The sequence below is a fragment of the Cyprinodon tularosa genome, unplaced genomic scaffold (assembly GCF_016077235.1).
Source record: "Cyprinodon tularosa strain WSP-4 unplaced genomic scaffold, ASM1607723v1 ctg186, whole genome shotgun sequence".
NCBI lineage: Eukaryota > Metazoa > Chordata > Actinopteri > Cyprinodontiformes > Cyprinodontidae > Cyprinodon > Cyprinodon tularosa.
Genome location: NW_024038652.1, coordinates 1,397,979 through 1,425,728, shown reverse-complemented (window position 1 = coordinate 1,425,728; position 27,750 = coordinate 1,397,979). Strand labels below are relative to the sequence as shown.

Genomic DNA, 27,750 nt, shown 5'->3' with positions numbered 1-27,750 from the left:
TCTGAGGTCACTCGTGTCTGTTTCAAAATCAATAACTGATGATGCGCGTCACAAAAGAAAAACAAAGAAGAAAAACAGGAAAGCAGGAAATGCAAACATTGGAAGAAATCCTGTGGAAGAAATCCCATGTTTGACGGCCAATAATAAATTAGATTATCACCATCTTGCCAAATACCTTTTTTTAGACCAGGGGTCTTCAACAATTTCCAGGCCTAGGGCCCCCAAACCTATGGCCAGGTGGAGCAGGGACCCCCTAATTATATATATTCTAGGAAATTGTGTTATATCAAACTGGTCCTATAGTCACTCTATTACAGATGGAGTAAATGTAACGAAAGTAATTTCGCCCTGGGATTATAAAAGTATCTGATTCTGATTCCTGGTTGATGGGACAGGTGTTGTGAATGAAATGGTTCCCAGCTTGAAAGAGCTCCTGTGTGTCGCTGAATGTGAGCATTGATGACTGAAAGACATCTTCTGCCTCCATTTATCTGTTTACTACAGTCTGTTGGATTCATGTTAATGTGGATTTAAAGACATTTCAATTAGTGGAAAAAATTGCAGGAGGAAATAAAAGAAATTCTAATCAACCAAAACGTTAGTGACCCCCATGCAGTAACCCCCTGTTGAAGACCTCCGCTTTAGACTAAAAAGAGCATAAAAGTGAATAAACCCTCCTTGTAGTTCTGATAATCATCCTCAAAAAAGTGCTTTTTCTACATTCTGACTACCAAAGGCTTAATCACTCAGTTGAATAAAAAAGCATTCCGATTATTTTTTTATTTTGTGGTAAATTGTGAGTTAGCTTTTCTGAATAAAACATTTCAGAGATTCTGCAAACTGCTTCTTTTGGCCTGACCTAAACATCCAACAAGACCATTTGGAACCGTTCTGGGGAAAAGCAGTTCTGTTGATGTGCTCCTGCATCCATTTTTTTCTTCCTTTTCATCGTCAAGAACTTTTATACCCCAGGTGTCAACATACAATCTCACACTTGAATTACCGACGGGGAGCTGGTGTCACCTAATTTGTCAGATCTGATGGCCTCATCATTGTTATCACCAAACCGGATTCATCCCTGGTTGCTCTAATAGGAAAATGTGATCCTGCTCTGCAGCTGGGAGGCGCTGCGATGTGTGATGATTGGATTTACTCCCTGCTGCGTATGAAAGAATTGGTTTGTACCTGCAAATGAGAAGTATTTTTAAAAAAAAGTGCTTGATTTTCTTTTTCTTCTTTTTTTGTCTCCCTGGCAGGATCAGGAGCTTTTCTTCTTTCATGACCTCAGCCCTGGAAGCTGTTTCTTTATGCCGCGTGGAGCCTACATCTACAACACGCTTACAGAGTTCATCAGGGTACGACTGCTTCAACCACCTACTTTGGTGACTTCTTTAAAACAAAAGATTTTCTAAGTATCTTTTATTCCATTATTCTTATTTTATTCTACCTGAAAGTTTTGAAAACTTCTTCCTGCCTCTGCTGTTGGCAGCTATAATAATTTTAAAACTGAAGCACTGCAGGGGAGCCGCAACACAGAAACACTCAGTTGGAGTCCAGGAGATTCAGCCTATACTTAACATTTCCAGTGGGCTGGAGGTGATTGCCACTTCACGGCTGCACAGACCTCTTGTTTGCAGCCCGCTGAATAGCTGTCAGTTTCAAAGGTTTAAATTCACTTTGGACTCATGGAAATCTGCAAACCAACCTGATTACTGAGGTTGATCACAATCGTTTAGCAAAAGAAATGCATTCCTACCTGCTGAACTTTCAGCATTTTACAGTGTTTAAGCCGCTGTAAGGGGGCGGGGTAAGTAAATAAGAACTCTATAATCAAGTAAAGAACACGTTTTTTGAACGGATATTGGGGAAAATATAAACTTTTATTCTTTAATCAAACCGTAAGGTTTGAGGTTAACTTTTTTTTTACTGATTTTACTTTACCAAATTCTTTTTTTTTTTTCAAATATTACCGTATTTTCACGACCATAAGGCGCACCGGACTAAAAGGCGCAGTCTCAGTTATGTGTGCCATTTCTGTATTTAACACACACATAAGGCGCACCGGACTATAGGGCGCGTTTTTTATATACAGGTACATGTCCTCTCAGGTGGATTTTCCCACTTAAAAACATATTAAAACTACTTTATTCCCACTGATCACAGCAAATAAAGCTGCAAGGTGTATTTATTACAAAGTATTATTCAAACCTGGGAACCGGCCGTGAGAGACACATCGCTGATGACACAGGGCTGTGATTACTCCTCTGATACAGTTTATTGACGCATAAATTAACTTAAAACATAGGCAGGATAATAATCTGGATGAACTGACTGCAATGATAAAATTTTCAGGTGGACTTTCTCACTTAAAAAGATTGAGATTATTTAGATGAAAAAACACCTGCGGAGGTGAGCCCGGATGCGCCGCGGCCCAGAGGCTGCTGTTGAATTAAGTTTTTAGGTAGAAAAATAGAGCGGGAGCAAAACTGAGTATGATTGTGCTTTATTCAACTATTTATTACAGAGTATTAATCAAACCCCTCTAAGTCATCATCCTCTGTTTCTGAGTTAAACAGCTGCGCTAAATCCGACATGCCGGTTTCCCCTTCTTCTTCGCTGTCAGAGTCACTTTCCGTGCCGGGCGGCTCCTTGGAAATGATGCCGGCTTTTGCGAAAGCTCGAACAACAGTCCCAGCAGAAACGTTAGTCCAAGCATCTACAATCCATCCGCAAACGGTGGCGTAACTTGCCCGGCGCTGCCTTCCACTTTTAGTGAAACTGTGGTCTCCGTCTGTCATCCATCGCTCCCCCGCCGCTCGCAGCCTTACTTTGAACGGCCGGTTCACACCGATGTCGAGCGGTTGAAGTTCCTTTGTCAGACCTCCCGGAATAACAGCAAGCACAGCGTTCATTTCTTTGACCTTTTTTTTCACATCGGCTGTGAGATGGGCACGCATGGAGTCACAAATTAACAGAGATGGTGATGCGTGGAAAAAACCACCTGGTCTCCTTACATACACCTCCTTCAGCCAAGCTTTCATCATCTCCTCGTCCATCCAGCCTTTTTCATTCGCCTTAATAACAACTCCAGCTGGAAAAGTCTCTTTAGGCAAAGTCTTACTTTTAAAAATCACCATAGGCGGCAGTTTCTGTCCATTTGCGTGGCAGCCAAGCACAACAGTAAACGCCTTTTCATACCCCGTTGTGTGTATCGCTACAGTGCTGGTCCCTTTCTTCTCCACGGTGTGATTCACCGGGATGTCGAAAGTGAGCGGCACCTCGTCCATGTTGGTGATGTGGCTTGGCTGGATGACTTTGTCAGCGATGTGTTTGCTGCAGAAAGAGTGGAAGCTTGCCAGCTTTTCATCATAATCCGCCGGACGTCGCTGAGCAACTGTAGTCCTGGTCTGGATGGAAAAATTGTTCTGTTCTTTTATACACAAGCCACGCCCACACTTCCCCCTTTAAGGTTCTCACATACTCATGGTGTTCTCAACAACGTCCGCAGATAGGGCGCACCCCACATTTTGAGGGGAAAAAAAGACGTTTAGGTGCGCCTTATAGTCGTGAAAATACGGTACTTAAAATATTTTTTTTCAAATATTTTTTTTCTGTCTTATTTTTAGATTTACTTTGACGAATCGCAGTCTTTAAAAATTGCGTTTTACAAATCATTTTTTCATCAGTTTGGGGATGGCCTTTCCCCTAAAGCATGCCTGTTTAAAGTTGGCCCTCAGGGGCCCCTGTCCTGCAGGTTGTAGAGGTTTCTCTCCTTCGGCACAGCTGATTTCCATTGATCGCTGATTAACAGGCTTTTGCTGGATTGCATTCGTCAGAACCAGCTCTGCTGAAGCAGGAAACCTCTAATACCTGCAGGGCAGTGGCCCTCGAAGGCCGACTTTGGGCAGACCTGCCTAGAGGGACAAGTGAAGACGCATTTCTATTTGTCTGCATGGACGTTAGCAACATTTTTATTGTTAATGAGCGTGTGTTTGTATGGATTTTTGCAGTGGCTTTAGGAACAAACATACTTTTACCGAGTACTCTAAATATTTATCAGACTGGTTGCAGCGAGTCCAACTTTTGCAGAAACTAGAAGGTTTGCTCAGCCTATGGAGGAACATGGAGCTTTCTAGCTGAAACTTTGGTCTTTAGAGCAACTTGAGCGGATTTCAGTGGATCTGTGACGTCTTTGCAAAGTGAAGTTGACATCTCTGAGGCTTTCACAGCAGGCTGCACACACCCACAGCCCAGGCCATGCCATGGTGCTGCACATAGGCTCCACAGAAACGGTGTAAGATCATTATCGCGTCACCCCAGTCTGTTCTCACTTTGAAACTATGCATTTCCCCCCAACACATGTTGACAGAAAGTTTAGTGAGAACTCTTCAGGAAGTGGTCGTTATATACGTGACTGTTGGCCTCCATGAATGCATTAACATGCTTCTTTTCTGCTAATATTACTAATTCAGCTGACCAAGCATGCATTCTCTCACTGACTCCTTTATGTTTTGCACAGTTTCACACATTCACAGAAATCTTTTCCACCAGCCTTCCACTGTTGGAAGCAGACCAGATCAACAGGCTGTTACAGGTTTCTCTTCAGGCAAAAAAAGAAGAAAAAAAATGGATAAACAGAATGGATGAGATGGTCTTTTTTGTTTTGTTTTTTTTTGCACAGGCTTGAGGTTTTACGAAGGAAGTCATAATTTAGATCCTCTCTGTGAAGCACCTATGCAGTCAATCTGGAACGTTTATCCCTGTTTGGTTTTCTTGTTTATCCAGGATGAGTACTGGAGAAGAGGCTTTCAGGAAGTCGCCTCCCCCAACATCTATAACAGCAAGCTGTGGGAGACTTCTGGCCATTGGCAGCACTACAGTGAAAACATGTTTTCCTTCCCTGTGGAAGAGGACATCTTTGCGTTGAAGCCAATGAACTGCCCCGGCCACTGGTAAATTTAGAGCATCTCCCTGCGGCCTGAGCATGAAAACCTCTCTCACTTAGGTGAGGTTTATTGGACACGGTTTGATTTTCTTCTCCTGGGTTTGTTTCCCGCAGCTTGATGTTCAGCCACAGGCCTCGCTCATGGCGGGAGCTTCCTCTGAGAATGGCAGATTTCGGGGTGCTGCACAGAAACGAGCTGTCGGGGACTCTGACCGGTCTGACCCGAGTGCGTCGCTTCCAGCAGGATGACGGCCACATCTTTTGCATGATGGATCAGGTCTGATCTGAAACTCAAACCTTGGATTTTTCTTCTAATTTTGTGAGAAAAATGAATAAAAAAATTGCATCTTTAAAAATGTTTTCCGTCCATCGAATTAAAAACAATTAGATATCTGCTACATTATAATTTTTTTAAATTTTTTTTTACATTAGTGATCCATCATCATTTAAAGGTACATAGTCTATATTATAGCCCCGTACCAAACGAACAAAAAGGTAAATTATGATAAAATAATGCTATATACTCATATCATACAGCCATATTGATTCAAAGTTTTCTATCTAAGGAAAACCAGCTGATTGTATCGACTCATTGACTCTTCAGCAATCCCTCAAACTAAGCATGCTTGTAGCGAGAGTGGAGAGGAAAAACTCCCTTTTAACAGGAAGAAACCTCCAGCAGAACCAGGCTCAGTGTGAGCGGCCATCTGCTGAGGCCGACTGGGGTTCAAGGAGACAGAAGCAGACAAAAAGCAGCTGTAAAAGGCGGCCCCGTCTAGGAAACACACAGCCAGGCAGACGAGCTCCGAGCCAGCTCCCATGTTAGAGGATGAAAGGAGCACATCCAGTGAGTCACAGTCAGAGAAACAGGACTACACTGGAAAACAGGCCAAGCTCCAGCATCTAGAAACAAAGGTGTTGATGGCAGCAGCACAGCTGATATTTCTCTGCAGGATGGAGTCACAGCCAAACAGGAACAGACCAGATGAAGCTACTCTGAGAAAAAGCAGAGAGAGCAGAACGTTAGAGACTTTCAAAAAATAGCAGGGTGTTCAAATACTTATTTTCCTTACCTCATATTTCTCTATGAAAAGTAAACTTAATGGAAAATGAAATTTAAGGACAAAGTTTGTAAGACAAAAGTCATGCAGGTCCCTGTTCGATGATTGTCTAGTCCAGTGGTTCCCAAAGTGGGGTTTGCAGGACAGAAAAATGGACAGTGGCGAGATTGTTTTTAAAAACAATGTGATGTGATCCCTGAGGTATGCAAAAGGCCAAACTATATTATGAAATACATAAATGGGAATGTCCAATGAGCTAAATGAAGGTACCATAATGTAAGCTGATGTAACATTTATTTATTTTCTATCTCCAGCTGTCAATGGGCGAGAGGCAGGGTTACTCATAATTATAAAATGTCAAAATAATTCTAATAGAAAGTGAATTACTCTGCTCCATATGCATAAATATAGAGTGAAGTAATTCTGTGTTGCTGTTTTTTTCAGATCTCTGTGAAACCTTTTGACACTTTATTTTGTATTTCTACATATATTTAAAAATAACAGATCGAGTCAGAGATGAAGGGTTGTCTGGACTTCCTCCGCTGTGTTTACGACGTGTTTGGATTCTCCTTCCAGCTTCATCTCTCCACCCGCCCAGAAAAGTATTTGGGTGACGTAGCTGTGTGGGACCAGGCTGAGAAGGTAAACGTCATGCTCACACTTTACACTGGAATAAATAAGAAACCACTTATTCACATATAAAACAGTTAAACCTGTTTAGGCTGTGAAGATTCTATATTGTCCGGGTCTTTGCTTGACGTGAAGTTTTCTAGAAGACGTTTCTCCTCTCATCCAAGAAGCTTCTCCGGTTCTAACTGAACGTGGGGAGCGCTGAGATTATTATGCTAGGGGAAAACAAAAGGTGGTTCTGATCCCTCCTACTGGATTGGCCATGCAGGTCACATGGGGGGTTAATGGTCGTTGGAGGAGTATGATGGGTCATTACCACAACAGGCTATCACGCCAGAGTTAAAACCGTCCTCAGTAACACAGCCAACTATGAAACGCTGAAGAAAGATCCCACCGGCAGCTACAAGAAGAAGGTCAATCACAGTCTTCAGCAGTTAGAAAAGGACAAAGCCATCGAAAGGCACCAATTCTACTGGCTGTACCCAGGAGTAGCTGTTTCCAAGATCTATAACCTCCCAAAAATACACCAGGAAGGAGCTCCATTCATGCCCATCGTCAGTAGCATTAACTAGGTCACGTAAAACATTAACAAATATCTTGCTTCCATTCTCGCTCCTGCGGTTTGCAACACGCCACATGACGTTGCTAACTCATAGGACTTCTCCAACAGGACAGAGAACCTGACACTGGACACAGATGAAACCATGGTCTCCTATGATGTCACATCTCTTTTTACTTCCATCCTCAGCAAAGAAGCATTCTCCACAGTAAGGATGTGTTTGCACATTTCAAGACCACATTCTGCCAGATAGGACCAATCCAACCACACCTGTTCTCTCACCACCACATACTTCCAATTCAACCAAGCCTTCTACAGGCAGAAGCATGGATGCACGATGGGCTCTCCTGTGTCTCGAATAGTGGGAAACTTATATACTGAAGAAGTGGAAAGCAGAGCTCTACGCTCGTATATGGAAACAAAACCCAGTCACTGGTTTAGATACGAAGGAAGACACATGGGTCAAGATAGAAAACAGGGATATCAACATGTTCACAAACCACATCCACGCAGCGGAGCAATCATCAAGTTCACTCAGGAAGATGTGATCGATGACAGCTTTGACTTCTTGAACTGCACGGTTCACATCATGAAAGATAAACAACTCAACATAGAAGTCTACAGGAAACCCCCCACCCCCACTGACCAGTTCCTCCATTTTGACTCACACCACCCACTAGAACACAAACTAGGCATCATTAGAACCCTCCAGACATAAGCAGAAACCATTCCTACCACCAACAGAGGGAAGATAAGAGAACAGGTGCACATTAGGACAGTCCTGAAGAAATGTGGTTATCCCAGATTGCCTTTTTTTTTTTAAACAAAAAGAAGAGGTCTGCTGAGAGGGAAGAGAACAGAAGAAGGATTTATTCATTCTTTATTCCATATGTTGCTGGAGACTCTGGAAAACTCAGGAGGATTTTCAACCAGCACTAGATTCCTGTGCTCTTCAAACCCGGCAACACCCTGAGACAAAAACTGGTTCACCCCAAAGATGGGAAACTAGGGCAACAACTAATGATAATTTCGCAAATTGCTCAATCTGTCAATTATTTTTTCAATTCATCAATCAATAATCAGAGGTTCTTTATAGAGGATTTTTTTCAGAATTAAACCAAGTGAGACCTAAACTTTTCCACATGAGAAATTCTGGAAAGAGCATATTGAAAGATGGAAATTGTTTTTTTATTTATCTTAAATACAAAATGTTTTCATCTTTCTTTTATAATCTTGATATAATTAATAGCCTTCTCTGAGTGGGTCACTCTGTCAGCTAAAGGCAAGTTAGCATGTTTTAAACTCCAGTTAAGAATTAATCAGTTACGAAATTAGTTGACCATTATTTCAGTAATCGAATATTCACGATTAATCCGATTGTCTCAGCCCTGCAGGACACCCAGAAACAAGACAGACAGCGTCATTTACGCTGTTCATTATAGTGAAGAGTGCACAGACCTTTACTTTGGAGAGACCAAGCATCAGCTACTCAGGTGCATGGCTCAATACAGCATGGCCAACTCCTCAGGAGAGAACTCAAGGGTTCACCTACACCTGAAGGCTAAAGGACAGTCATTTGAGGACAACAACGTCCATTTTCAAAGATGAAAGATGGTTTGAGCGGGGAGTTAGAGCCGCCTTTTGCTCTCCCCTTTTTCTTTCTTCTACCTACAGTATATTAATCTCAGTGCACCCCACTACTAGTTAGAACTGAAGAAGCCTCTTAGATGAGAGGAGAAATTACTTCTAGAAAACTTTCTAAATTTGATTTTGCATTCCTTACTGTTGTCAGTTTTTACCCTGCAAATGAGAAAAGTAATTCTACTTTTGAGATTTGGTTTACTTTCACCTCATCAAATAGTAGCACATCTGTGAGTCATGTCAAGTTCCTTGAATCTCTGTGGGAGGTGTTTTGGGCGATTCATTACTCATATGTTTAATACGGACTATGACTGTGCAGCTAATGTTACATAAGTTGATATTAATTGGGAAAGACAGCAATTGGTTTTTATATTTCTAAAAAAAAAACATTCATCTAATGCTTCCTGTTTAACAGCAACTGGAAAACAGTCTGAATGAGTTTGGGGAACCATGGAAGCTCAACCCTGGAGATGGAGCTTTTTATGGACCCAAGGTCAGTGTGAATGCCCTTCCCGGCAAAATTAAAAGGAAAAAAAAACAAAAACGAGACCAGACCAACTCTCTGAGGGTCTGCAATTCTTTTCTGTGCTGTTGCAGATTGACATTAAGATCAAAGACGCAATTGGACGCTACCACCAGTGTGCCACCATTCAGCTGGACTTCCAGCTGCCTATTCGGTTCAACCTGACCTTTATGGGGTGAGTCAGCTAATCAGAATGCTGCCACACCGCTGAGTGCTGTGTTGCACCAAAGCTTGGATATGAGATGTTTTTTCAACATGTTTGCAAATTCTCACTTTTCAGCCAAAATGACATTTACACATTTCAGTAATATAAAAGATACACACCCACAAGAGCAACAAATATGTAAATGAAACATTTTAGGGGCCCATGAACTAGTTTCTTTAAATATAAATCTTTCTTATCTCATTAGACTATATTTAACTTCTTTATTGTTCATTTGTAGATCTTATGCTGACCAAACCAATTCAATTACACAACTAAAGAACAAAGCACCTCTATATTTCTAATAATATATCCCAAATATCCCTATTTAACAATCGTAGAGAATCTTTACAAATATCCTTATCCAGATTATGATCTGAATCATCACCAAAATCTCATGAATTGTTCTTTGGCTCAAGGGACACGTCTGATATAAATTTAATAAAAACTGGTCTCTTTTTTTCAGGTTATCCTATACCCAGCAGACAGGCAAACACAAACCCTCTTTAATAAGTTATCTTCTTGGTGAAGATAATTAGTCCTAGCCTGACGTAGTCCTACTCAATTCTAGTCAGAATGAGTCTGATGTTGCTCCATAGAGCTGTGATTATGGGGCGTGTTTCGAACGAACCAGGAAAAAAAATGCCTCTGCACTCAATTGGATAGACCTACAACCAATAAGAGCAACGGAGTGCGTGACGTATGTTAAGCGATGCATAGTTGTTGTCAACAAAAATCAAAGCGTGCAGTTGCACGCCTAGAATAAGAAGATGAGCCTTGATGGCGTTTCTCTGTTCCTCTTTTAAAATTAATTTGCTGTCGATATCTTCTAGAACAGACCTAATAGCAGAATCTACTCACCTCAACTCTCCAGCGGCAGCCATTGTTGTTGTCACCCAAGCGCGCTTTGGTCACGTGGTTGATTACGTTACTGTTGATCATCTGTCCAACATCGTATAAAGCCCGCCCTGACAATTTGATTGGATCGCCAGAGAGTGGGCGATCATACTCGCGCTACTATGGAGCAATGCCAGACCGAACTTCCCGACCTCAAACGTTGTGGGCGGGACTAAGTTCGGAATGGCACCCAGGCTAAATTAGTCCAGCATATCTAGAAAATCCTAACCTTATCCATTATCTTGGTTTTGTGAAATGGGTCTCAGGTTAACTCTACCAGCCCGAACTTCTTGTATCAGGTTCTTCTCATGTCTTTACGTCCCTGAATCTCGTATACTATGGGAAGTCCTACGTTCCTGGAGGAGTCATCGTGCCAAAGACTGTTTGTCCAATCAGAAGAACTAGGGTTGTGCAAGAGTTTTTGACAACTCAGACAGCCGGATTTAAATACGCTGGAAGTCACAAGGAAGTTATATTTGAATGTCAGATCATTCTTGCTTAAACATGTATATAAATGTACTCTTTATCAGACCGTATTGTCCCAAAATTTAGAAAATTTCACTTTTCAAAAAAATTCTGTCTTAAAATCTGTGGGTTTTTTTTTCGTTATTTAGTTAGTTATACGTCAGCTTGTACACCTAAATTCAGCCAATCGTATATCAACAGTCATCTGTAAATCACATTTTTTTCGGTCATAGCATCTTGATTCATATGTCGCAGCTAATATACGCAACGGTTGAAATCAGAATCCTTTCCTTTCCCATTGAGTTGCGTCCCAGTGTTCACGGGGATGGACGTCTGTGTCTTCGGCAGGCGTAGAGCTAACAGAACTGGCAGCGTTGCGAGGCAAGGGCTCAAACATGTACGGCTGGAAGCCTTCTACACCAAACCAAGCTTCTGCCGCCCTGGCGTCCTCTTCCACAACATCTTCGTCCCCGCTTTCCTCCTCTAAATAAAAAATGGATGACGGAGGAGACTCATCCACGACCTCCGACACTAAACTCTCCTCCTCTTGCATGCTTCCGCTGTCCATAGCGTTCCTTGACAGCGTCGTTTCTAAGTCACCAATTTAGTGCTACTTGATCCCAATGGAATTTCCCATTCGGAACCTACTAGCACTGAGTTGCTGACTGGTTAGCAAGATGCTTCCGAGACACCGGCCACAATCAAAGTGCTTGTGAACCTTCATCCTAATCCTGGTTTAAAAAAATCACCATCTCATGCCTTTAGTTGTTTTCATCTTCAAGGTTTCCAACAATTATTCTACTCAATCCACCTATAAGGGTTATGCCTAATCCTGAAATATTTGAAAAACCTGTAAGGATCCAGCATTTTGTGGTTTGTAAAACATAAAATTTGTGTTTTTACGCTACCTACATCTCATTGAATTGACACTAATAAAAATGTGAAACTCTCATAATCTGACAGAAGATAGCAGCTAAATCAGAAAGCTGATTGAACCATTTGTAACACTGAATATGCAGATTATTGTTATTATTACAGGGAAACTGTTCTCTCTCTTGTTTTCTGTGGTAACAGAAAGGATGGAGATGACAAAGCGCGGCCAGTCATCATCCATCGTGCCATCTTGGGCTCAGTGGAAAGGATGATTGCCATTCTGACAGAGAACTATGCAGGGAAATGGTGAGCGCTGTGCCCTTTGAAAAATGCACTTAAATCACAATCCATAAAGCCAGATGCATATTCGTGATGAATTGGATGTGTTTTCCACTTATGGTGGGTGTTTTTATGTTCCATCCTAATTATGTAGGTAGCTTTTAATTACATTTCATTGTGTTCTGCTGTTCAATGCATTGTCAGCAGCACGGTTCTCTCCCTCTTATCATCACTACGGTGATTTCAGCTTTTAACTTTCTGTTTTGAGGGGGTCGTGTTGACTGTCGTGTTATCTTCACGCTGCATGAGGATCATCACGGCCCATCTGTCTCTCTTCAACAGGCCTCTGTGGCTCTCTCCACGGCAGGTGATGCTGGTGCCCGTCAACCCCTCCTGTGAGGACTACGCCAACAAGGTGCGTGTTTAGTTTCCCAGAATAGAGCTTCCTGCTTCTCTGAAAGTTATACGATGTTTGAGAAACACGCTGTGGATTACATTGAATGGTGTTTTTCTCCGTGCCAGGTGTCCAAGCAGTTCACAGAAGCTGGTTTTATGGCAGACGCCGACCTGGACTCCAGCTGTCTCCTTAACAAGAAGATCCGAAACGCTCAGCTGGCTCAATATAATTTCATCCTGGGTAAGGAGAAGTGATGCTGAACCTTTATTTAGTGGGTGCTATCGTTATGAGGTGTAGCAAATAAAAATCCAATCAGGTTTGTTTTTCAGCCTTATGATAATAAGACAGCAGCAGTTCTCTGAAGGGATGTGATCAAGTTTTTATAGATGAAGCCTTTCTTTACTATTAGGCACAGACCTCTTCACAAGTGTTTCCATGTTTCTTTTTTCCAAAACAAAATCTATACAAAGCAACATTTGGATTTACCCTCTTTAAAACCATACCTCCAAACAAATAAATTCTGCTGGGAATTAGTGAACAGCATCAAGAGGAAAATAACAGATTGGTTGAATTTAAAGATGACTAACCCTATAAAATAATATTGTATTGTTTTTGTCTCTTTGGTAAGGAAGAGGATTAGGGTTACTGAAAAAATTTAAAGAATTTACTGATTTTTAAATTTTATTTCTGTATAATATGACAAAAATCTGAATTCTTATTTTTTTCCTCAGAATTCTGACTTTAATCTCATCTTGTTAGCAACAAGCCATAGCCATGTCTGTTTTAGAGACTAAACTATCTCTCTTGTTTTAATCACCTTCTGCTCTTCCACTAATGAAACAGCATCACTGGGGACCCCTCGGACATGTAAAAAGTCGCCTAATTCCATCATTTTCTACCAATGTGCCTCCCAAACAGTTTGCATCTTTGTCAGTGAAGCTGAGTGTTCCCACATCTCTTCCTTCAAGGTGCCCAAGTCAAAAAGTCAGAATTCTGAGATTAATCTCAGAGATTAATCTCAGAATTCTAAAAAAAAGTCAGAATTCTGAGAATAAAGTCAGAAATCTGACTTTTTTCCCATAATAAACTGAAATAATATTTAAATATCAGTTAACATTCCTATTCCTTACTTTGGGAACCTTTAAATCCCACATCTGATTTAGAGGCTACAGTATTAATGCAGTTCTAAGGAGTCAATTTTGTTCCATTATCTTTGCAAGGAAATAATGCATTTTCTAAATTGAAATTTAAAAAATCTTAGTTGAAAAAGGTTTTGAGAGTTACTGTGCTGTTTTTTTTTTTTCAAATAAATGTATTTTTCTTGTTTTACACATTTTCAATTTGTTTTTTTTTCTTTTGCATATTTTATATGTTCAAAATTTTTTTTGTTGAAATTTTTGTTTTTCAGATTTATCAATTTCATTCTTTTCAAACGACATTTTACAGATCACATTCTCTGTACTTCTGGGGCCGAGCTTCTCTTTAGAAGTCGCGTTTCTGTTGGTTCGCATTGGGACATTTTTTTTGGGCAATGTGCATGTCAGAGGCAAGCATTTGTGTTGGGCTTTTCAAACCCAAGCTTTGAAAGAATAAAAAAGGAAAATATAAAGTCTGTACAAAATTTACAAAATAAAGTTTGTAAAAATAAAAGATGTTTAAAAAAAACAAGAATGAGAAAAAAACTAATTTGAGAAACCTGTAAAGTTACTCCCTTCAAAAAAATGTTATTAAAATTTTTTCCACAGGTGATCAGAAAAATTAACATGGCTGATTGCAGGATAATGTTGGTAGAAAAGCTGTTTACAGGATGCAAAAGCTCAACGCAAAGCATCTGAACGATCGATTTTAAACTGCTAACTCACAGTGAAAGTGGCCATAAATCATAAGCCTAACTGTAATTTGATGTTTTTTCTCTCCTATGTGACCATCTTATGTCTCTGATGGGTCAAAAAATACAATATAATCGAATGTTTAGGGGTTTATAATTATAATTGCATTTAAGTATATGGTCAGCTCTAGTAATCAGTTTTTTTGATTGCTTAAGGAGTTTTATACTTTCCTCAACAGGATGTCTGATTATGTTATATTATTTCTGCTCATTTAAACTTGCACAGCAAATGATTTGAAATCATTTAGATTACTGATTATCTCCTTATCTGTTAAAGCGAAAGAGGTCCTTAAGTAATAAAAAGGTCCATTTATATTCATTTATGCCACAATTTAGCCTCAACTGAAGACTTTATCCTACATTTACTGACGTTTCCAAAACTTGATGTGGTCACTATTAAAAATGATCAGTAAAATAATGAAAAGATAGATCAACCTTTTCTGGTCTGTTTTCTTTAGTTTTTTTGCTGCTTAGAAAAGAAATACTAGATCAAAATAAAAGTCCCTTATTACACCAGTTGAAGCCAAATGGTCACACAGACTGGCTGACCGGGCGCGTTAGGGTAGCTGTGCTCCTGGTGTTATGTCAAGCTGTTGTCTTGTGTCTTGGCAGTCGTCGGGGAGAAAGAGAAGATGACTAACAGCGTGAACGTGCGCACGAGAGACAACAAGGTCCACGGAGAGCTGCCGGTGTCTGAGGTGATCGCTCGGCTCTCCCTGCTCAAACAGTCCCGCTGCCGGAACGCTGAAGAGGAGTTCTGATGAAGATGGAGGGAAAACAAACCAGAGCGGGTGGTTGCTATCCTGGGGCGCGGAAGTTTAGTTAAAGGAGCAGTGAATGGGGCAGATGATGATGTTTGTTTGGACAGTCAAGTGAAAACCGACAGACATGGAAAATAATCTTGTGTTTGTTAAATGTTAAAAAAAGAGGAAGTTTTGCCGAAGAGATCATCTGTGAACTCTGGAGGGGAAACAGTAGGTCATTTGAAGGAGCCTGAGCTGATCAGTTATAGATGGAGTGTGATGAAAATGATGTGAAATGATGCCTATTTTCACAGAGAACATTCTTCACAAGGATAAATAAAGAGAAAAACATCTTTAAAAATGGGTTTTTGTTTCACTTCACACCAGTGTTTTTACTTGCGCAATTGTTCACTGCTTGTCCATTCTCAGCGCTCAATAGAATCTATGCAGCTCATTAAAGGAATAGTACACCCAAAACATGATTAGCCTTCATTTTCTACTCACCCCCATGCTGAACAACACTCTGGAGTACTTTTTTGATATCTCAAATGCATCTGGAGATCTGTTTATCCTCTACTGTTTATGCTCTAAAAACATTCTAAATGACTTTGTTTCGAGTAAATTATGGACACTACCCACTCAGGACACTTGGAATACATTGGACGAGCAGTATGGAGGAATATTGACACGTTTTTTGTGGACTTTTATGGACCTTTCTGTCTCGGGCGCCATAGACCTCCATAATTTGAATGTCAGCAGACAGCAAGAAGCCTCCCAGATCTCCAGATGCATTTGAGATATCAAAAAAGTACTCCAGAGTGTTGTTCAGCATGGGGGTGAGTAGAAAATGAAGGCTAATCATGTTTTGGGTGTACTATTCCTTTAAATAAGATCCAGCTCTAAATCAATTAGACTAGTAACATTTTTGTAGGAGCTGTAATATTAGGTATGCATGTGTTTGTAACATGTGGGGCTTAGTTGCTTTGGTGACAGCCAGTACTAGAGTTGAGGTGGGGATGGCCTCCCCCTTCTTAAAAAATTGTAAAAAACAACCCCATACCATCCCCTTTGACATTTTATTACTGAATATGCAAAAAAAACTCTACTTTATGTTAACAGTAATGGCAATAATAGTGGGAGTGTGGCGGCCTAGTGGTTTGGGCATTGCGCTTGGAGTCCAGAGGTTTTGAGCTCCAGCCCCACTCCCACAGACTGACACTCTGGGTCCCTGAGCAGGACCCTTAACCCCACACGGCTCCCTGGACGCCACACTATGGCAGCCCACTGCTCCCCAAGGGGATGGATTAAATGCAGGGAGTTAATTCCATTGCTCTGTACTTGTGACAGTGTAATGACAATAAAAGCTGAGAAAAAAAATTTGTATTATTAATATTGCCCTTTCGACATTTGGCGGGCTGTGGGCTTACGAGTAGCCTGAGCAAAATAAAATCAAAGAAGTGGCCTAGCATGACTATGAAGCTGATCCCAGAGGAAACTTTGCAATCTACTATAGGGTGCCGTGGTCAAGGTCAATAACCGGCGTACCTGACCTATAAAAACAATACCATGCATATTGCTTTAGGTTAATCGACTATATTAATTGGGCTATGTTGCTTCCACTGGTGACAGCAGATTGCTTAAATTGGCGTGTTTACCTGCACTCCGCAGTAGAGAGGGGAGTGAGGTAGCCATATTTTATGGACCGTTTGCTTTAGCATTTAAATCAGTGTCACATCATGTACTTTACGATCTGTTGTGAGTGATATGTTAGCCACTGGATATTATTAAAACGCAAAGCGTATTCATGGATTCCATGTGCATTTCTGCTCAAGGTAGCAGTGCGTCACACACATACGGGACCCTGTTATATAAGGATTTGCTAAGGAGTCGCTACAATTTTTATGTACTCTACCGTTCAAAAGTTTGGGGTCACATCGAAAAGTCCTTATTTTTGAAGGAAAAGCACTACTTTTCAAAGAAGATAACTTTAAACCACGGTAGTCTTAACTTTAAAGAAATACACTCTATACATTGCTAATGTGGTAAATGACTATGTCTGGTTTTTGGTGCAATATCTATATAGGTGTATAGAGGCCCATTTCCAGCATCTATCACTCCTGTGTTCTAATGGTACAATGTGTTTGCTCATTGGCTCAGAAGGCTAATTGATGATTAGAAAACCCTTGTGCAATCATTTTCACACCTTTGAAAACAGTTTAGCTCGTTACAGAAGCTACAAAACTGACCTACCTTTGAGCAGATTGAGTTTCTGGAGCATCACATTTGTGGGGTCAATTAAACGCTCAAAATGGCCAGAAAAAGAGAACTTTCATCTGAAACTCGACAATCTATTCTTGCTCTTAGAAATGAAGGCTATTCCATGCAAGAAATTGCTAAAAAATTGAAGATTTCCTATAACGATGTGCACTACTTCCTTTAGGGGACAGCACAAACAGGCTGTAACCAGAGTAGAACAAGAAGTGGGAGGCTGCGTTGCACAACTGAGCAAGAAGATAAGTACATTAGAGTCTCTAGTTTGAGAAACGGACGCCTCACAGGTCTCCAACTGGCATCTTCATTAAATAGTACCCTCTAAACACCAGTGTCAACATCTACATTGAAGAGGCGGCTGCGGGATTCTGGGCTTCAGGGAAGAGTGGCAAAGAAAAAGCCATATCTGAGACTGGCCAATAAAAGACTAGGAAAAAGATGGTCAAAAGAACACCGACATTTTGTGGATGATTCCAACTTTGAGGTGTTTGGATCACAAAGAACGTCTGTGAGACGCAGAACAAATAAAAAGATGCTGGAAGAATGCCTGACACCATCTGTTAAGCATGGTGGAGGTAATGTGATTGATGGTCTGGGGTTGCTTTGGTGCTGGTAAGCAGGGTGGTATAAAAAAAAAAGTGGAATCAACCAAAACTTTCATGAAATGCAGTCCCTCCGTGCACCCCCTGGGGGTTGCAGACCTCCTGTTGAAGACCTCCACTCTGACAAATTAATGAGTAAATGAGAAAGGTTTATTTGTAAAAGAAAAAGTAAAGTTGAGTCTGCATTGTATTTGAAAACATTATCCTTTGTGCTACTTTGTTCTTTAAAACTTTGATAAAAGACTCCTTGCAATTTGAGGAGCACAGAAGGCACGGGGTGCATGTTGACCCCTTTCTGAGACCCACATTAGCGTTATAAATGAGAGACCAAGCCTCTGCCGAAACCCGGGATCGAACCAGGGACCTTCAGATCTTCAGTCTGACGCTCTCCCAACTGAGCTATTTCGGCTGTTGCATATAAACCCAGCCCATACTGAAATAATTCAATCTATATTTATATTTAAACATTTTATCCTCTCCTAAGTAATTTTGTCCCTTTTAACCATCCTTACTTGATGGAGAACAAGGATGCGTTCACTGAAATCCAATAAAAATGTTCCACGACAGCTACCATATTTCTTCGCTGATTTCACCCGAGTTATTTCAAAATAAATCTGGTGAAAAATAAGTTATTCAAAGATAGATGTTTATTTTTGGTCTATTGGTTCAACGAGTAAAGAAAAAAAGAACTGAGAAGATAGTCAAAGAAATGCGTTTCTTCGTAATTCCTACGGGTCATGAATGCAGCAGCTGCTGCTGCTTCTTGTTCCGCAGCAACAATGGCTACCAGCTGCCACTTATGGAGACCAGACCGAGGACGAAGCTGGAAACATTATGGAATATTTGTCATTTTGCTGATGGATTTGGTATTACAGTGCGTAAATGGTACGTTCAAAAATATAATTTATTCAACAAACAGCTTATAGCCGTTAGTTTTGTAAGCATAGCTAGCAACACGGAGCTAGCATAGCAAGCTAGCTGCTTTTGAATGAAAATACTGACCGATTTGAGCTGATTAAATCCTTTTTAATTACTTTTAATAAGAATCAGTCAGCTTTTGAAACTCGTTCGGACAGAGTTACTGTTGCCTCTTTTTATCCTGGTGAAGTAGTAAAAAATTGGTGATAAGTTTTCCTAAATAAGCTGCGTATTTTATGCTTTTTTTGTTGTTGTTTTTGTATTTTTGTTTTGTTTTTATGTTTTTAGCATACCTGAGTTCACCACATGATGGCCAGGATCTTCCGCACACAAGAGATGCCCAGCGAGGATCTATCTTTACCAGCCCGGTGGTCACTGCTGCAGCCTCTGGTAAGTTTAACAGATGTACGTTTATCATCAGTAATATACCCTTCGAGATGTTTGAGCAGATTAAATAATTAAATAGAATAGAAAATCCCTTTATTGAATAGTAAATCCCTACCATAACCCGCCCCCCCCCCCCCCCCCCCCCCATAAATAGGAAAATTGTAAATATTATTTATTTTTAAATGAACAGCTCAATACCAAAGATGTGATATTAATCAATTACATTTCTGCTAAATTTAAATATTTATCCACATCATAGTCTTTAGGATAAACAGGTTATTATTACTGTTTTAAGAATAAATCTGGTTTAAATTAAAACCCCTCAGTTACGATATAGATGCAAATGATTGTAGATGATATTCTGCTATAATTTTTCAAATCTGGATACATCTCTAAAGAAAAAATGAAGGGAGGGGAAATAATCAAATTTCCAGATTTGTTTCTTCATCCACACAAACTTTTTAAAATATGAAAATTTCATAGAAAACATTTCTAAAGCTGTTAAAGTGAAGCTCATGGGTTATATGCCAGGCCACACTTCCAACAGACCCTGGAGACTCGTTTAATTGTGAAATGTAAAGTTTTATTTTAGTTCTCTTTGTTTCTGATGTCTCTGGTTTAGTTTTTGAAGCTGAGATTTGGCTGCAGTCCCGAGTGTGTCAGCTCCCATTTTTTCCCTCCTAACTTTCCAATAAGCAGCAATTTGATCAAAATTATTAAAAATATATAAATATTTGCATATAAGAGAACATTATTTTTTCCGTCTGTCAATCTGCTCTAACCAGAAATCCTCAAGTGGAAAAGTTTCAGTTTCACTTGGTTTGATTCGGTAAAAAAAACTTCTTTAAGGATCCTTTTGCTAACCAATTATTAATCAATTAAGCAAAAAACATTAGCAACGGTTTAATTGATTAGCAAAATAGTCGTTTTAATCGCAACCCTACTTTTAGAGTTGAAATTGCCGTAAGCAGGAAATTATTCGGTCAAATAGATAAACATTATAAGAAAATATTTGCCTGTCTTTCTAAAGTTTGCTTCACAAATTCCCCACGGTTATTTGCTCTTAGCATATGTAGCTTTTTACTGTTTGTAATAATCCAGAGCAAAGGCATATCTAATGTGCCCCCTACAAGTAGCTTATTGTGGGGGTGTAATGCTTTAAAAACCTGGTTTTCTTTCATCAAAAATTTAGCCATAAAAGTAAAACAAGCCGGACTGGTTAAAAGTTTATGAAAACATATTGAAATGAACATTGCCTATTGAATCAAGATCTAACACATTGTTTTTTTTAAACAAAATATTAATAACAATATTGGTAATAATCTTTTATTATACATAAAGCATTATACATGATTACATAAATCAAAGTGAATTCATTATAAACCAAAAATGCATTACTGTGCTGCTCTATTATCCTACCGCTCACTGCTTTCAATTAGTAAAATAAGAAAAAAATCAAATCACTTGTATTCTCTCTCAGGCTCTTTTTTGCATTTGTCCTGTGTCCATTCAACTGAAAAATATGTATAAATAAAATACAAAAATCTATGGCACACAGACAAAACAATACTTCCTTCAAAGACAAATCACACCTTGTACAAAGAAATATAAAAAATTTGTGCGGAATCACGGCAGCGGACCCAGAATTCAGCCAGAGGTTGGAGCGAGGGGGCTTCAATCAGCCTCTGCTGAAACCTGCGTGCAGCAGTTGCGGAGTGCAGTTAGTGCACTCTGCCTCCTAAGACAACCGACTTCAGCCCAGCTTGGATTGTTAAAGAGGGAAAAGCAAAAACCAAAACAATCCAAACATGCAAAACACGACAAAAAAATTTAAATAAAAGAAAAACAAAATCACGTTTTACTCTGGGAATGTGGTGTTGGTGCGTGCAACACAACCGCACCAACACTACATTCCCCACAATGCAACGGTAGCCCGCAAAGTCACAGCAGCATGCAAACGCGGCCATGGCCTGTTGGCCGGTTCTAATGGTAATTAAATACCATCCAGGGGGCCTTGGATAAACAATTCGCTGGCGGGATCCGGTCTAAGAATAAAATTTTATCCTTAAATGACGCTTTCAAATAGTTTCTGTTTTTCAGATAGATTTTTTACAAATTGCATTTTTTTTAGATTTCATTTTACAGATCAGATTCTCTTCGCTTCAAGCCCAATATGAAGCTCTCGCTCTTGGACAATAAAAATCCTGCTGCTAATGCCCAGCAGACCAATAGGAATTTGTCTTTGCTCCTCATGCACGATGACAAGCCTGCCTCTAGAAATTAAAAGAATGGGATCTAAAAAAAAAGGAATTTGAAAAGAATACAGTTTGCAAAACTTTCAGTTCTGGATTGTTTTTTTTATTTTTTTATTTTGTTTATTTATTTTTTTACTTCCATTTACAAAGCCTGTTCTTACAATAATGGAACAAAGATCACTCCATATTTGGTTCTGTCCAAAATCAGCCGTTGGTTAGAGGTCAACAGAGGATCTTTATTGTGTTTTAACAGTGTTAGCGTCTTGTAGCCAGTTATTGTTTTTATCACCTAAGTTGGTGTGATTTGTTTTAAATCCAAATGTTTGTGCAGTTTCTCCAACAAGTGGTGTGAGCTACATTCCTAAATGTCCAAGCGGAGGTCTGTGCGATCGCCTGCCAGCCAGCTGCATTCAGTGCGACTACCATCACGACTGCACTTATGGGAAACCAGCCTCTTTCACTTGTAAACCCAAGAAAGGTGTCCACTGCATAGTGAGTAGCAGTTTCTCTATGAGTCGACTTTACACAAAGGTCTGAAGAAACGTTTATTTATTTAGTTTTTCATATTTGCAGGGAAAGTCCGGAGCCCAGCAGAGTAACTTTACTCTCTCCATCATCTGTCAGTTCTGCTGGCAGCTGGACCCATCTGAGTACCGCTGCTCCAACTCCACCAGCTGCATGACTGTTTCCTGTCCTCGCAGGCGCTACAACGCCACCTGTGACGTCTTGGACCACGTGCATTGTTTAGGTAGGACATCAGATGGTCTGAAAAAAGGCTAATTTACCTTTAGCAACAGAGGGATAACATATACCGAGTTGACTCGGTACATTCTACATCCACTCTGAACTTAAAGGGATTTTTTTTTTTCCCATTGTAGGATACGGACAGTTTAAGCCTTTTTTTAAGATGCTTCGTTACTGTGGAGTGACTTTGTTTCGATTAATGTTGAAAAACACATTTTGGTAAACCGAAGTAAAAGTAATGCATCCAGAAGATTTACTTCAGAAATGTTTGCGGTTTTTAAAGGTGGCTGCTGTTTTCTAAGATTGTTTTTTTTTTTAAACAGACAGAATTTTTTTTATATTTTATAAAATATACTAGTTTTTCCCAAAAAAAATTCACAGAGTTCTACAAATTGCAATCTTTCCCAAATTGCTATTTAAGAACAGGCTTTTGTATTGGGCTGGATGTGAAGAGAATGTTTTCTGTTATACAATTTTAAAAAGAACACAATTCATAAAATTAAATAAAGCATAAATTTGAAAAAGTATATAATCTGTAAAAAAAAAAAAAAAAAAGAATCTTTTTGGGGAAAAAAATTTAAATTAAAATTGAAAAAACAAATGTTGAAAAATCCAAATCTGGTCAGGTTTTAATCAAAATCTTTTTTTTTTTTTTAAACTTTCCCAGTTTTATTTCTAGATTGTATTTCTCCCCCCAATTTACAAGATATGTTCTTTGCTTCCAACAATAATGGAACAAATTTCACTCCATACATTTCTTTCTAGCAGAGCTCTGAGTCATACAAAACTTTGCATTGTCTACTTCCATTACATAAACAGAGTAATGAAGAGCGTAGGATGATTTATTTTTCCTATCTCATATGAAAGCATACTTAAATTGATATAAATTAAATTAGCTTTGAAAGCAGGTAAAAAGCAGTGAGTAGAAGTTTTACGCACAACCACTTTGTGTGTTCTTTGTATTTCCTACACTTTTAAGGACAAGAGTATGTGGGCTATATCAAGTGGCTGAATACAGCCGTCTGGGCTGTTTTCAGTTTACAGAGGATGTTCTTTTTTCCCTCTCACTGGTTGAAAAGAAGTTACTACTGGAAAACAAAGACTGAAACACCATTCAGAAAAGATAAAAAAAAAAAAAAACTGGTATGCAAATGTAGATGTCAGCTCCATTGTTTGCCGCTTTTTGATGATTACTCTGAGAGAATATGGCTACTTTTTATTTTAGCTTTTTAATTGGATGGTAAATGCTTTGTTTTTTTAACTGTGCCTTCCTTGAAGGTTATGTCTGTTTAATTGGATTCTTGGTATGAAAAAAGCAACAATCTGTGCCAGTAGACTTCATGATGAGATTTCTTTTTTTTTTACTCGGCCAAACAGCACTTATGACTAAAAAGAATCACCTTAATTAGGCCCAATTTGAGTTTTATTATAGCCTTAGCTGAGGGATATTTAACTCAGAGGGTCTTTATGCATTCACAATGCATAATTATGCCCCCCCCCACACACACACACTTCTATTGGACAGTTTTTCAAAAAGTAAGAGGTAAGAGTAAGGCTCTTATGTTGATTTAACTGTGTTTTGGAATTAGGTATCGTGAATTTTTCATTTTTTTCTTTATTAGAAATGAGACAATATTCATTCTCTATCGACTTGAGGTTTTCATAGAGGGTGGGGGATTGCTTTTTCACATAGGTTATATGCCTTTCCGACACGGGAACAGTCTGTTTTTAGTGGCAGTGGGAACAGCTCACCGATGTGTGTCTACCAGGTTCAAACGACTCGGCAGGCGACCCAGGTTAAAATCATCTCAGCTCTGATCAGCATGCAGTGGGAACAACAGACCAGGTTGACCTGCTAATTTACGTGATACCATTGAATGCAACGTATGGACGCCAAAACGGCACCAGTCGCTTCTTATCTAATGAGCAGAAACAACTCTGTTTACATTCGATTAACATGGGGCAGCAATGGTGTGAGGAATTCAGACAAATAATAGAGCGAAACAATAAAGCACACTGACTACGCCATGTTGCTCTGCATTGTTTACTTTCCTGATTTCTGTCGCACTGGTGACATAATCAACATTAACCCAGTGTGATATGTCATAAGACACACAGAAGTAGGGGGACAAAGGGGACGCAGCTTGACAGCAGTTTGTCAGACTGAGCTTTTTTTTGTCAATCTGAACGGAGCCAAATTCTGATTGTTAGCAGTTCTACTTGCTTTGAAAAAGCTGCGTTAACCCGCTTATTTCAGTGGGAAAGAGGCTTTAGAGACCCGGTTGGTGGATTGTTGTAGAGATGTTTTTCTCGCCACAGAGGATCCCTGAAGCTCTGACAGAATAATCAGCGTTTTTAATCTTCCTCCCTGACTAAGGCGGGAAAATACGACCTAGATCCTTTTTTTCCCTCATATTTTCCTTTTTCATGGCAGTCAGAACGGCCCAATTTTGATCCTTTCACCCCCAAATAACTCAGATTTGAGCTGCCCCCATACCTGATGCTAAATCTGATACATACCTGATGGTCTTTTTGCCGTCTGAATGCTCATGCCTTACGTCATCATCCAGGCTCTGACTCCTCCTTCGTACAAACCGTCACTGATCTACAAAAACACACTGGAAATAGTGTGATCAGAATACTATCCACAACTTATAATAACACTGGGATGCAGACTTCACTTCTGTAAACGGTGTGCTGCTGTGTGAGGTCTAATCATGTTCGATCAAGTTGATTTATCACAGCTGGACTCCATTGAAGCTGGAGAAACATGTGCAGGAGGGTTGGTGGAAACAGTTTGGGCCTCATCTTCATCTACATAGTGGTTTTCTGTTTGTAATAAAGCACAAAACAGATTTGAAGCTAAGGTAACCAGACCTTAGCATTACGCTGCCACCCCCATGCAGCAGCCTCAGATTTAAACCTTTTTTGTAGTTATCACGACTCAAATGACTGAGAATGCAAATATTTGTTGTAAACCCACAACAACGTATATGTAACTCTGTAATAACAGAGTTTTGTGTGCAGACTTTGGAGGAAAAAGATGACTTTCATTGCATTTCGGAACAAGGTGGTAAAATAACTAAATGGCTTCTCCACTAGTTAAAGCTCTGCCCTGTCGGCTTCACTATGGAGTTTGTTCACTAATATCTCTGACAGCTTAGTTACCATCGGTTTGGTCAACAATTAACGGCTGTTTGCTGCTCTGTGGGATTTGGAGTAGTCAGAAGTTTTTGCATTGAAAGAAAAAATGTCTTCCTCTCCTTCCACTAAGCAATCATTCACTTCTTTGTGTTGGTCTGACAAATTAAACCACCGTTAAATGTTTGAAGGAGTCAAAGGAGGGGAAAATTAAAGGGGACGTTTGGTTTGGCAACAGAAGGAAAAAGGAAAATTCTTTCTAATTGAAAAAAAAGCCTCCTGAAAGATTTTCCTACTTTAAGTTTCAATATTAAAGCCTTTATTTTGAATGTGATTTTGTTCTGCAGGCAGAAGGCGCTTCCAGAAGCGTTTGTTCTGTAATTGGACCGGTGGATATAAATGGTCTACGGCTCTGGCGCTCAGGTAAGCTGCTCCCCATTATTCATATAACACTGTGTCTGATTCAGGAGTTTGTTCTCACGGTATCTTTTGAATCTGTGTCTCTGCTCTTTCCTGCCGTAGCATCACTCTCGGTGGTTTTGGGGCAGACCGGTTTTATCTGGGCCAGTGGAGAGAAGGTCTAGGCAAACTGTTTAGCTTTGGAGGCCTGGGTATTTGGACGCTGATAGACGTTCTTCTGATTGGGGTGGGCTACGTGGGACCTGCTGACGGCTCGCTCTACATCTGAAGCCACGCTTCCCCGTTTGCATCCTGCTTCCGTCTCACACTACTTCGCGTCGGTGCATCCAGCACATCAATCCAATCTGCTAACGGGCAGGAAGCGTCGTCCTCGTCAAGCCAGCGAAGACTCGACATGCTCTGCTCCAATAACACGCTGTTGAGATGTGCAGGAGCAGGAAGAGCCGCCATAGTGGTGTATCCAGTGGGTTTTGATTTAAGCGGTAGTTAGACTCCGTTTCGCTGATACACATCTCTGGCTTCCTGTGGAGCGCTTCTTCTCTCACAGACATCCTGTCGCCTTGCACCACTTATCACTCCTACTTTATTGCAAGGTAAACGTGTCAGTAAGGGTCAAATGGTTGCCATGGCTGCAGAGCTTTTGATGATAACACCACTCACAAAAGACTGGTTGGAGGGTGATATTTCTCTTCTAAAAGCATGAAGATGCTGGGCAGTGGGGGACCGTTCACCTAACAGCTTGTTTGCATCGATTTTATTTTTTCCATCTAAAGTATTTGGCTGCAGCAGCTACAACTTTAAAGACATTAACCTGGAGTTAAATCTTCAATAATAATCATATTAAGGTTATGTTATAGTCTTTTCAAATGCAGCTTGTGATTTAAAAGAAAAAAAACAAAGTTCCTTCTGTTGCTTCAGCTGTAAACGAATGAAACGCACCGATGTTTGTCCTGACAGATGCTGAAACAGAGAGGTGTTGGAGTTGCAAACTGCAGCTATTTTGTGGTTTTCTTGTGTAGATATTGGAGATGATATCCGCTGCACACTACTGGCAAACTTCTCCAAACACTAATCCCTGTAAGGAAAGTGCTTTTTATTTCTTTTTGTTGTCGTATGCTTCATGAAATGTTTGCTTTGCTGTTGTGACTGTAAACGTTTTTCTTTCTAAAAGTTATGTAAATAAAAGTGAATTCTGCTCTACATTGCGTTTATATATTCTTACAGTGTTGTTTTGTATATGAGTATTTATTGGATTGATGGTGTTTAGGAATGGATTCAGGTTTAAGGAAAACATCAGTGGAGAAATAAAAAATGGTAAAGATTAAAACGAGTAATCTGTCATTTTCACATTCACACTTTTTTTTTTTCCTTCCTCTTTCCTTTGACCTACTATTAATGTCTGAATACATGCAACCTATTAACAGGGTTCCAATGGATCCTTGAAAGTTTTTAAATGTGAAAAAAATTAATTTGTAGTCTTTGAAAGTTTTTAAAAATGGCTATAAGAAGACACTGGACATGTTCGCTCCTCTTGACCTTCAACCAATAATAACCAATGTTGCTGCTAACATCTATGCAAACCAAAAGAAATGCATCTTCGCTCCTCACTTTGGAGGAAAATGTGATGAATAAAACACGTTTTAAAAATAATTCCTAAAACTAGATCTGAAAAACACAAAATTTCTATATAAAACCTGCAAAAATGTTTTTGGAAAAAAAACAAAAATTTGAAAAAAAATCTGTAAAAAAAAAAAATTGATAAATATCTAAGAATGCAAATTTGATCTCAAATCCTCTTGTCTAAAAACATTTTTCAAAGTTTAATTTCTGGATTACATTTCTTTTATTTGAATTTCTATGTCCAAAACATGTTCTTTGTCTGAGTCAATAATGGAACAAATGTCACGCC

At 39.7% G+C, this 27,750-nt stretch overlaps 2 protein-coding genes and 1 non-coding gene across 3 annotated transcripts in view; 2 read left to right on the top strand and 1 right to left on the bottom strand.

The window, feature by feature from the left end:
• tars3 (threonyl-tRNA synthetase 3) overlaps positions 1-15,466 on the top strand; it is a 28,827-nt gene extending 13,361 nt beyond the window's left edge. Inside the window, exons 10-19 of the mRNA XM_038282628.1 lie at positions 1,257-1,355; positions 4,786-4,952; positions 5,060-5,222; positions 6,511-6,648; positions 9,252-9,329; positions 9,434-9,534; positions 11,998-12,102; positions 12,418-12,490; positions 12,598-12,712; positions 14,973-15,466. Coding sequence (XP_038138556.1) covers positions 1,257-1,355; positions 4,786-4,952; positions 5,060-5,222; positions 6,511-6,648; positions 9,252-9,329; positions 9,434-9,534; positions 11,998-12,102; positions 12,418-12,490; positions 12,598-12,712; positions 14,973-15,121 — 1,188 coding nt within the window. The 3' untranslated portion in view covers positions 15,122-15,466. The remainder of the gene's footprint in view (positions 1-1,256; positions 1,356-4,785; positions 4,953-5,059; positions 5,223-6,510; positions 6,649-9,251; positions 9,330-9,433; positions 9,535-11,997; positions 12,103-12,417; positions 12,491-12,597; positions 12,713-14,972) is intronic.
• Positions 15,467-18,312: 2,846 nt separating this feature from the next.
• trnaf-gaa lies at positions 18,313-18,385 on the bottom strand. The gene has a single exon. It is a non-coding gene; the product is annotated as a tRNA-Phe (tRNA).
• A 324-nt stretch (positions 18,386-18,709) lies between these two features.
• On the top strand, positions 18,710-27,041 carry tm2d3 (TM2 domain containing 3). The gene is made up of 6 exons (XM_038282638.1): positions 18,710-18,861; positions 19,183-19,284; positions 21,868-22,028; positions 22,110-22,284; positions 25,769-25,844; positions 25,944-27,041. The coding sequence occupies exons 1-6, from the start codon at positions 18,714-18,716 to the stop codon at positions 26,107-26,109; spliced, it is 828 nt and encodes a 275-aa protein (XP_038138566.1). The 5' UTR covers positions 18,710-18,713; the 3' UTR covers positions 26,110-27,041.
• Positions 27,042-27,750: the final 709 nt, after the last annotated feature.